Raw genomic sequence first — 11,598 nt, 5'->3', positions numbered from 1 at the left:
GAAGTTTTTATGAGAATAACATCTGTACTTGGCATTGTTTTAATTGTTTTTACCTAAGGCATTGAAAAAATAAATATAAATATTCCAGTCTATGCCTAGCACAGTAAACAATGTGCATCATCAATACTGAAGACATTTTACTCATCAAGAACAATACTACTGGCTCAAGGCCATGTTAGAAAAACTTCCTATGTGAATTTCATGAGTGCTAAGTTCTGCCCTGCTTCCTCCAGGCTGGTTTTGCCCCATCCTGTTGTGATTGAGCTCTCGTGAGGCTAGTGTAACAATAACCAGTTTACTTTGACACTGTTGGTTTTAGATTTTTAGGGGGTATATTGGGATCTGATATGAGGCTAGGCAGAAATGCTTTGGCAATGAGAGGGGAAAGGATTTTAGAAGCAGACCTACTTGGGCTTGGAGCTCTTCGGAGCACTGTGGGAGGCTTTTGTACACGTGAGGAAAATAGAAAGGAGCAGAACCTCTGGCAAGGCAAGTGTAAAAGGATAATTAGGCAGGTCAAAAAAGGATTTGAAGAGCAACTAGCAAAAGACTTTTTAAAAAAATGTTGGTATTAGTTTTTAAGTACATCAGAAGCAGGAAGCCTGCCAATCAGTGGGACCACAGGACGATTGAGGTGCTAAAGGAGTACTCAAAGGAAGATAAGGCCATTGTGGAAAAGCTAAATGAATTCTTTGCATTGGTTTTCACTGCAGAGTATGTGATGGAGATTCCCAAGCCTGAGCTATTCTTTTAGGTGACAAACGAGGAACTGTCCCCGATTGAGGTGTCATTAGAGGAGGTTTTGGAACAAATTGATAAACTAACCTTAATAAGTCACCGGGATCAGATGATATTCACCAAAGATTTCTGAAGGAACTCAAATATGAAATTGCACAATACTATGTGTGGTATGTAACTTATCACTTAAAGCAGCTTCTGTACCAGATGACTGGAGAATAGCTAATGTGGCATCAATTTTTACAAAGGGCTGCAGAGGTGATCCTGGCAATTACAGGCCAGTCAACCTAACTTCAGTACCAGGCAAATCGGTTGAAACTGTAGTGAAGAACAGAATTATCAGACACACAGATGAACACGCTATGTTGGGGACGAGTCCACACAGCTTTTGTAGAGGGAAATCGTGCCTCACCAGTCTAGGGTTGTCAACCCTCCCTGTTTCACCGAGAGTCTCCCAGAATCAGACTATTTCCCGGAGGCTACTGACACCAAACTGGGGGATTCTAGGCTACTAAAAGTCTGGAAGCACAACAGGGCTAAGGCTCTGGCCCCATGCCACTCCCAGAAGCGGGCGGCATATCCCTGCAGGCCCTGGACGGGGCAGGGGGCTCCGTGTGCTGCCCGAGCGCCAACTCCGCAGCTCCCATTGCCCAGGAACTGCCGCCAATGGGAGCTGTGGGGATGGTGCCTGCAGACAGGGTCAGCGCACAGAGCCCACCCTGGTCCTGCCACAGAAATGTGGGAGGACCTGCCTTAGCCCCGCTGTGCCACCAACCAGGAGCCGCCCGAGGTAAGCATTGCCTGGATGGAGCCCCCACCCCTCACCCATTCCTGCACCCCAACCCCCTGCCCCAGCCCTGAGCCCTCTCCAGCATCCAAACTCTCTCCCAGATCTTGCACCCTACACCCCCTCCTGCATCCCAAGCCCCTGTCCCAGGCTCAGCCCAGAGCCCCCTCCCACACTCCAAACCCCTCGGCCCTAGACCAGAGCCCACAGCCCAACCCCCTGCACCAGCCCGGTGAAAGTGAGTGAGGGTGGGGGAGAACGAGTGACGGAGGGAGGGCAGATGGCGTGAACAGGGCGGGACCTCGGAGAAGGGTGGGCATGGGCAGGACCTCAGTGAAGGGGCGGGGCAGGGGCCAGGGCAAGGGTGTTTGGGTTTGCGTGATTAGACAGCTGGCAATCCTACACCAATCTATTACAATTATTTGAGGGGGACAACAACCGTGGACAAGGGTGATCCAGTGTATATATTGTACTTAGCCTTTCAGGAAGCCTTTGATAAGGTCTCTCACCTGATTGTTGGCCCCTTCCCCCCTACCCCCAGAAGCTCAGGGGGAAGAGGCAGACAAAGGTAAGGACCCTGGCTTTCAGCACCCACACTATTAAAAGTGTTCCTGTGCCACTGGACTCATTGATAAAAATTTGTCTTCAGCTTCTCTCATTTATTGCCTATAGTTCTGTAGCCTTAACATTGTCTTAGTCCTCCAGCAAGGGGGAGTCTCATTTTATAAGAACTCACTTTGAAATAGTTGTACATCAAAGGATGCTACAGAACTTTGAGTGCACAGTAGCAGGATTCCATATGACCAACTACAACACAGCAAGATAGAGTACACCCTGACTTGCAGCACATAACTGACCACATAGACAAGTCCTAAGTAGAATGGATTTTCCCAGAAAATTAGGCAAACTCATTCATTTTGCTGTAGAACATGTAGATGAAATCTCAAGTCTGAGTGGGTGACCTGAATCAGTCAAAACAAGACAATGCATAATTTGTCTTCTAAAATTGTGCCAATGTGTTTATTCTGTTAAATCCCATTTTCCACTTGACCTCATCTGCTTCTATAGTTATGCAACCCCCTGCCTCCTTAATTCAAAGGGTCAACCAATTGCACAAATAACTCATATGGAAATAAAGGAGCCTCTCTTTGTGAACCAGGTTGCTTGCTGCTAAGGTTATTCTGGTTCTCTTGCACTGTTACTTGTCATATTTGTACATTGCTAATTCTAGGTTAGGTAGGAAATACAGCTTAATAGGGTACATTGTGTGTGTGGAGATGATGCAGTATTATTTATATGGTCTTAGCCATGTTGAATGTCAGAGAATGTTTTTAAAAACCAAATCTGTTTGTACAGATACTCTGTAGTTTATGCATGTTGTCTCTTCATTTGATAAAATGAAAGAGTTCCACGTATATTGTACCTGATCACACCCACAAAAATACACGTTAATTTATAACCTTGTAAAACTCCATAAATTGCATCTTTGCAACCCTCAGCTGAGCTGTATTTTAAAGAAGTAGGATATTCCTTCTTTGCCAGAAGACATCTTCCTCGAAGGGGCCTGGGCAACTGGATTCTACCTCTTGCAAAGCACTCAAGTGCTTGAAATCTTTGCATAAGTAGTTCAAACAGGGAAACTTCTGTTCCAACAACACAACCAAAATAATTTTATTTCTCTTAATCCACTGAGGTGCAAGTGCCAGTGAGGTTAATTTTGATTTTATGGCTATTTCCCAAACCCCATTCCTCTTACTTTATATTTCCTCTCCTCACCATAGTATCAGCACACAGTATGATTCACAGCAACAGCACAAGTAACTCTAAAGCTTGTGTCTGCTCCAGCTTTTGTGCTAGGAAAACTGGACCATAACCCAACACAATGTCATACTTTTTTCCCCTGGCAACTTCTATTTTTACCCCACTTCTTCCGCTTAAAAATAGTTATCTATAATCCAAGTACACAAAATGGTTTATAGGCAAATACACTCCACTGTAGCTCTTAAATCTAACTCCAACTAAAAGCAAAACTGAACGGTCCTATTTTGAAAATTCACCCTTGAAATCGGTGTTTCTTTCAAACTACAAAACTGTAGTTTGAAAGGAACACTGTCCATTTTAAAATAATAAGCCAAGGAATCAAGTGGTGTTCCAAGATTTTTTCCACTGATGTCTGCAATCACATTCATCATTTTAGCATGCCTGACAAGTTATTTAAAACATAAGTCCTTAGGATAATCTCTTTAGCAACACATATTGGAAAGAAATTAAGAATCATAAGAAATCTTCCCTAATCTTCAACCTGTGATGGATTATTGATTTTAATAAATGTGTGTCAGTTCCCAAATAGAGCTGGCACGTAATTCTCAGACAAAGGCCATCTTTTAATTAATTTTCTTCTTATAATCCAGGCTACAGCCTCAAACGACAGAGCCTGTCTTTGTAAACTGGGTCAAGTGGGGAAAAGATGTTAGGTATAGACTGCTAGCCGCCAACTAACTGTCAATTTAAGGATTTTTTTTTTTTTAAACCTGTGTATAGCATGCTATGCTTAACAGGTTTCCTGCTAAGAACACCCACATAAACATATACTCACCAGCAACACTCCCAACCCCTGAAAATACAGCATTTGTTATTGTGACTGCATATGTAAGGAAAACTTTTGCAGCTGACATTTATGTATCATGTGAAACTGTTCTAAAGACACACTAACAATTGCCAGCAGGTAGGGCTCTCAACCATGTGTAATGATTTTGAAGGTTAAATTGTTGCTTACATTATGGATAGTGCAGGTAGTGACACCTAGTTACAGCTGCCTGCTCCTTGGCTTTATAAGACCCTAGTTTCCGTTGCTTATAACTTTGCTGTCTGGGCAGCCATTTTTCATTCCGGGCGGCTCCCTCACGATAACTGGAACATTTCTGCTAAAACTGGCAATAAGATGGTTGGGGGACGGGGAGAGCTGGACAGAGAGCGAGAAGGAAGGTTGTTTTGCTCATGGTCAAAGAAATTCTTATTCATTTTGTTAAGGAACTCTACTACCTCCATGACTTGTTGCAAGGGCTTGATGTTTGGCAGGGACATTATCCTGGTGTTATGGCTATGCCTTTAGCCATCCACATAAACCTTCACCAAATTTGGCCACACTGTGAGCTCTGAACATACACACACTAAGCAGCCTTGTTAGCATTTGACAGTTACATGCTCTGAAGCGTCCACTGGCATGTTCCTGCAGGGGCTGAAGAGGACTTCCCCTGAAACTGCATCTCTCCGTTGTGCGAGGCTGCAGTGGTGCTAGGCACAGGAACTGAGACTGACACTCGTTCCTGAGCTCCCACGATTCTTGCTATTGAGAGCCCAAGCAACCTGGAGAAGGTAGCAGCAGCCTGACTGGAAAGCAGAGGCTTAAGGAATATGGGGAGCAGGAGCCAGGGGGATAGAGAAAATAAAGGGGCCTGGAGAAGGGGTGAATGGAAGAGTTAGTCAGCTGGGAGAGTAGACAGGTGCAGAGTTGAGGCAAGAGCCAGAAAGGAAGAACTGGTGCATAAGGGCAGAGAGGAGGGGTGGAGTTTTCATAGGTACACAGAGGAAGCCGGGACAGTGGATGGGAGCAGCGGTGGCCAGGGGAGTGGGTGGGTGGATTCATAAAGCTGAGGGGGGAGGGAGACAGGATCCAAGTGCTGGGGGGGGTGTAGATAGTTGCAGAATGGAAAAGAAGCAGGGTGAGGTTAAGAGGGAAAAGTGTGAGATCATGTAATTAAAGACTGGCACGTAATGTACTGTATGGGGTGGGGAGCTAAATTAAGGGTGCACAGGCCAGCTTAACACTGGCATCTCCTAATGGGTGAGTGCGTCACTTTGCAACCTTAATAGAGGAGTTTGAGGGGCCAGTTTTGTTCAACATCTGTATCAATGATCTGGTGGATGGGATGGATTGCACCCTCAGCAAGTTCGCAGCTGACACTAAGGTGGGGGGAGAGGTAGATATGCTGGAAGGTAGGAATAGGGTCCAGAGTGACCTAGCCAAATTGGAGGATAGGGCCAAAAGAAATCTGATGAGGTTCAACAAGGACAAGTGCAGAGTCCTGCACATAGGATGGAAGAATCCCATGCACTGCTACAGGCTGGGGACCAACTGGCTAAGCAGCAGCTCTGCAGAAAAGGTCCTGAGGATTACAGTGGACGAGAAGCTGGATATGAGTCAGCAGTGTGCCCTTGTTGCCAAGAAGGCCAATGGCGTATTAGTAGGAGCATTGCCAGCAGATTGAGGGAAGTGATTATTCCCCTCTATTCGGCACTGGAGAGGCCACAGCTGGAGTATTGCATCCAGTTTTGGGGCCCCCCCGCTACTGAAGGGCTGTGGACAAATTGGAGAGTCCAGCGGAGGACAACAGAAATGATAGGGGGCTGGAGCACATGACTTATGAGGAGAGGCTGAGGGAACTGGGTTTATTTAGTTTGCAGAAAAGAAGAGTAAGCGGGGATTTGATAGCAGCCTTCCATTACCTGAAGGTGGATTCCAAAGAGGATGTAGCTCGGCTGTTCTCAGTGATGGCAGATGACAGAACAAGGAACACTGGTCTCAAGTTGCAGTGGGGGAGGTCTAGGTTGGATATTAGGAAACACTATTTCAAAAGGAGGATGGTGAAGCACTGGAATGGGTTACCTAGGCAGGTGGTGGAATCTCCATCCTTAGAGGTTTTTAAGGACTGGCTTGACAAAGCCTTGGCTGGGATGATTTAGTTGGTGTTGGTCCTGCTTTGAGCAGCGGATTGGACTAGACCTCCTGACATCTCTTCCAACCCTAATCTTCTATGATTTAGATAGAATATATACGTATTGCCATTGGGATTACTTTTGTGATGCTCAGTAATCATGGCACCATTTCATTTACACTCATTAAGCCACCTTAGTAATAGTCTAGAAGTCCATCAGCCTCAGCTTCTTACAATAAGTGTTTTACACCTTTTATTTGAATGAGGAAAAATACTCAACTACCTAGAAGACACCCACTTAAAAAAAAAAAAAAAATCAGAAATGCAGTTCATGTCATGTGTCCCATACCAAAACCCCCTGATCTTAACTCTTCCTCTGATTACCTTGCTAAGGTGTTCTTGATGCAGATCACACTGTTATAGCCCTCCCTCAGCCAGCTCAAGGGTCAAGAGGAGCAATAATAAAATTAAAGGAGAAAGGGAAACTCAAGAAATTGGGTTTTAAATTGTCTAATCCCCAATCAAAGGAATCTGCCAATAAGATTCCATTATCTTATCCCTCAGCAAGGGTTGCTCTACACAGGTTTTGTACTGGTATTTTAAAAAAGCCACACAAAGTAGTTATACTAGAAAAAGCCCTACTGTGGAGACAGTTTGAAGGTGCATTACAGAAGTATACCTTATTCCCCTTCCTTGACAAAAGTAAGCTATACCAATACAACTGCATTGACAGTGCAGGAAGAGAGGGTTGTACTATAACTGTACCAATATAGTTAAAGCAGTAGAACCTGTGCGTGTGGACATGGGAGCCGATCATCCAGAGTGCTGTCCACCTACCCTGTGCTAGTACTCCCCCAGCTCAAGGAGCAGTTAGAGTTCATGAAAGTGTGAAGCTAGGACAGCAGATCTGGAGGTGGAAATGAGGGGGTGGTGAGAGGTGTAGAAAATGGCAGGTGATGTTGAGGAGAGGGGTTATAATCCCCATTGCCAGCTCCACAGAGGTACAGTTACAGTTGTGGGCCTGTGGTGTGAAAAGTACAACTTTAACTGTGCATTTTCTGGGTTTCTAATGTTTGTGTGGTTGAGTATTTATCCATTTTGATAGGGGCCCTGATCTCACCCACTGCTGCATACAGGCAGACCCCTGTATCCATTCAAAGCCTCACTGAAGTCTGCAGAATCAGAGCCTCTGGGGGAAACCCTGGCTCCACTAAAGTCAAATGGGAGTTGTGCCATTGACTTCAACAGGGCCAGAATTTCACCCTGGAGTTTAGACAGTTTAGTTTAGACAACAGCTTCTGGACACCCCAAACTGTTCATGGACATTTGTTTCTGCAGCCACAACCATGATCTAGTTTGCGATTTATGCAAAAAGGAGGCAACTATAAACTCAGCTTCAAAAGACATTTATTGTGTACAGAAAACTTCACAAGAGAAGCCCTGGACGTCTATCAATTCTACATGTAGAAATCCATGTTGTATACAAAATAATCCAACATCAGAAGTTCCCACATTTAAAAAGCAAAAAAGCTATTTTCACTCCACGCAAAAGTATAATTTAAAAATTTAAACTCCAGATTTTTCTTCTTTAAGCACCATGCATCAGCTGATACAATTTTCAGCACTCTCCCTCTATCACTTTAAAGACCAGTCTACAGTCTTCAGAAAGGACTTTCAGTGGCTTTTTGGTTTCGAAAAATGGCCTAGCAGAACAGACAGCCCTAGTGCTGGGAAATAGCAATACATTCTCTCCTATCCCTTCAAAGGGGGCAGAGGTAGTTCGTGAAAGAAACACCAGAGTGGTTCCTTCTCTCCTGCTCTGAAATCAGTTTAAAAAAAAAAAAAGAAAGAAAAGAAAAAAAACCTATTTTCTTAGTGCACTTGCTTTCTGTCATTGGGGGAAATGAATGCATGGCTTAGTGGGTTGGGGGGTGGGGTCTAGATAGAGTTCTTGGGTGAAATCCCAGTCCTCCTCTTGAAGCCAATGGGAGTTTTCCCATTGACTTCACTGGGATCAGGATTTCACCCATTTATCCTGATCATCAAAACAGACATGGTAACCTAATAGAATCAAGAGCTGGGATCATGAAGTAGTTCCACTACTAAATCCCTCCCTAGACACCTATTTAACCCTTGGACTTTTTCTACCATCTCTTACTTTCTGCTTCCTCCCTCTACCACCTTCTCTCCTCAACTTTGTGGCAACCATCATTGTATTAAATACTGCCCCTAGAACATCTAACTCCTGTGAAAATAGTTTATTTTTACCTCTAATCATGAACTTCATCTATGCTTGCAGCTGATTCCTACTACTGGACAAGCTGCCTCACTTCCAAAACCAAAAATTACCTCTGGTAGCTCTCAGGGCTGTGACATAGTAAACTAGGGAGAAGGGTGCAGTGGGGAACCACCAAGAAGAAACGCAGGCAGACTTCCAGAATCAAAGGTCAATATTACACGAGGGAAGGACAGCTTTACAGGCCAGACACTGCTCTGTGGAAGTCCTAACTGATTAACATATTGGATGAATGTTTTCACAATGTGTTCTAGGACAAGGCAGAGAGGAAGGAGAACACCCACAGACCAGCATAAAAACAATAGTACATCCTGAATTTATACTTCTCTGCCTATAATATCTTAAGGCCTTGCGCACAACAGTATTTCTTTTACCCTTGTAATTACATTATTTGATAGGCCAAGTTAAGTGGAAAGAGTAATTCAAATGTAAACAGACTTAAGAGCTTTTCTCCCAATGACATTTTAACTGCACTATATTTACATCCTAAATGCCCTTGCGAATCCCAAGCGTAGAGTACTTTTATATGCCATTGCATGCCTTTTAACTGGAAAAAAAAAAAAGCAATACATGCTATAGTTATTAATCCAATGTATAATAAGCTTCTATTCAGTAACTAGAAACATGGATTTTGGTGTGGGTTTTTTTTTTTTTTTTTAAGCACTCTATTAACCTGTATATTTATTCCAATTTCATATCTGGCAGATATGAAAATGCAGATTTTATATTTAAAGCCTGCAAGACTGCCATTTCAAGATTTTGCATGATTTAAGTCACTAGCGAACTAGAGTTTCTGAAGTTATAATTGCTTTCATATTACCCTGAGATGTACAAAAATATTATTCATTTATTTTACAACATGATCAATATTTTCTTGGTAACAAGATGCAAATTCAGTATTTAGTTCTGCTTCTGGTACTGACTTTGGTATACACTTGTCAAAGACTTAGACCAAGACAATGTTTAAAGTTAATTCCTGGTTGGAACTCATTAACCAGATGTACTTCTGTCATATTAATATGCACATAAGCGCTAGGTCCACAAAAGGGATTTAAATGTTAAGCATCACAGTGCTTAACATTTTAGGCACCCTGCTACCTAGTGACTTCCATAGCTAAGTTATGTATCCATGCTCCCTATACAATGCATGGGGAGAGTTAGGTGCCTAAGAATGGAATCCACAAAAGCCAACATGCTGAATGGGGAGTCATGTAAGCTAGCCAATAGGAAATGATAATTGAGGGGGTATAGCTCAACCCTACCCCTCAAAGGGAGTTAGGTGGCTAACTCCAGGCTCCTCTCTCAGTTTAGAATTCACAGGCATGATCCCTTTCCTAGAGTTAGATACCTAAGCCCTTTCTTGCAGCAAGCAAAAAAGGAGGAGGAGCTGTTCCTCTCTTATAACCTTTAGGCCAATGATTAGATACTCACCCAGGATTTAGGAGACCCCCAGGTTCAGTTCCCCTTCCTGCCAGAAGAGGAGTAGGACCTTGAACTTTGTCTCCCCACTCCCAGGAGAGTGGCCTAACCACCGGGCTATGGGGTATTCTGGTACGGTTTTCTCTCAGTCTCTCATGTTCATGGGTGTGTGCAGAAATTTAACTTTGACTGTGGGAGGAGAAAACATTCTGTGCCCCCCCCCCTTCCTCCAGCAGGAGCTCACTCATCCCTCCCTCCTTCTCCCCCCAGCTCTGGCTCCCTGTCTCTTCTCCTCCCCAGCTCGCTTTTCCCTCTCCCTTCTCCTCCTATCCCAGCTCCAGCAGGAGCTTGCTCTCCTCCCTGTAGCCCTGGAGGAGTTCTGTGCCCCCGATGATTATTGGGAGGGGGGGGGTCCATGCTCCAGCTTGCTCGCCTTGTGCACACCCCTGCTCCTGTTGAAGCTGTTCCACTGAGTATAAATAAATCTTCATCAGACCAGAGAGAATGTGCTTCTGAGAACAGCTAACATATTGGGCCCTGCAGGAGAAACAGGTGGAAGACGCCTAGCTCATGCCTAAGCCCCAGTGGCACCGGGGCACCTAAGGCAGCTATTTGCATACTCGGACACATTTTTAGGAACAATGGGAACTTTACCAAAAGCAATTTTTGTGCCTAGGGATTTTTGGCACATACAGAATTAGGTGGCAGCTGTGTGGGGATCAGAGGATCTAAATTTTGGATTTAGGAACCTAAGGTGTAAGTTATGGTCCTAAATCCTTTTTGGACCTAACCCTGAGATTTTTCCTACAATAGAGTTCCATGCTTCTGCCAATAACATACTCATGTTCTAAAGATATACACTGTGTTTAAAATCTCCTTAGATATCTTCTTTATTAGCAACGTGTATACTACAAATACATCATTACTGTATTAAACAGTGTAATAATGCATTGTAAGGTATGTTCATGGCAAAAGGATTTGGGCACTTTATGATGTGACCTGTTGAGCCAATTGGCTCTGGTCAGGATACTTGAACAGCCCCCACAGTTTTGAAAGGAAAAGTGCTACCCTTTATACATCTAAATATTCATTAGGCCCACATAAAGGCAGGTAGATAATTTTATAAAGGGCATAATTTGTGCCTCAGTCTGTAGGCACTCTCAAGTAGTGGGCCCACAATTGTGTATATAAAACTGGAAGCCTAACTGAGATCCTTAAAAAAAAAAAAAAAAAACCCAAGCTCAATCTCTTGTTAGTTCTTGTCGGATAATGCTTTGGGTACTACATACAATGCCTTCTGCTCTAATGCGCTCAAGAATTGGTGCATAGATATTCTTCGTCAATGGAATTACCATGCCTTTGGCATCAATTTCACCTGAAAGATTAAAAAAAGGAAATTACATGATATTTAGACTAATGTGCATATACTAATTTATGTTGCAGTGTATATCAAGATTTATTGACCTGTTAGATAAAGTATTGATGCTGCCTGGAGGTGAAAGCAAAGTCAATCTTTATTTCAAGAGATACTGAAAACAGAACTTTTTTGCACATTTCAAATGGATCCAACAAAATATGTGGAAGACTTTCCATTTTGGCCATGAGTGTCAGGTGTTGAACAATTTCTTCCCTTGTAAACCAAA

The 11,598-nt window shown here is 43.5% G+C and overlaps 1 protein-coding gene across 4 annotated transcripts in view; it reads right to left on the bottom strand.

The window, feature by feature from the left end:
• Nucleotides 1-7,630: 7,630 nt before the first annotated feature.
• Nucleotides 7,631-11,598, bottom strand: part of AASS (aminoadipate-semialdehyde synthase) — a 54,089-nt gene continuing 50,121 nt past the window's right edge. For all 4 annotated transcript variants that reach the window (XM_034768495.1, XM_034768479.1, XM_034768488.1 and 1 more), the window contains one exon: nucleotides 7,631-11,330. In XM_034768495.1, coding sequence (XP_034624386.1) covers nucleotides 11,197-11,330 — 134 coding nt within the window. In that variant the 3' untranslated portion in view covers nucleotides 7,631-11,196. The remainder of the gene's footprint in view (nucleotides 11,331-11,598) is intronic.

This window comes from Trachemys scripta, chromosome 1, assembly GCF_013100865.1.
Source record: "Trachemys scripta elegans isolate TJP31775 chromosome 1, CAS_Tse_1.0, whole genome shotgun sequence".
In the NCBI taxonomy this organism is placed as follows: domain Eukaryota; kingdom Metazoa; phylum Chordata; order Testudines; family Emydidae; genus Trachemys; species Trachemys scripta.
Note: the sequence above shows the minus strand (reverse complement) of the source record. Positions and strands in the feature narration are given on the sequence as shown.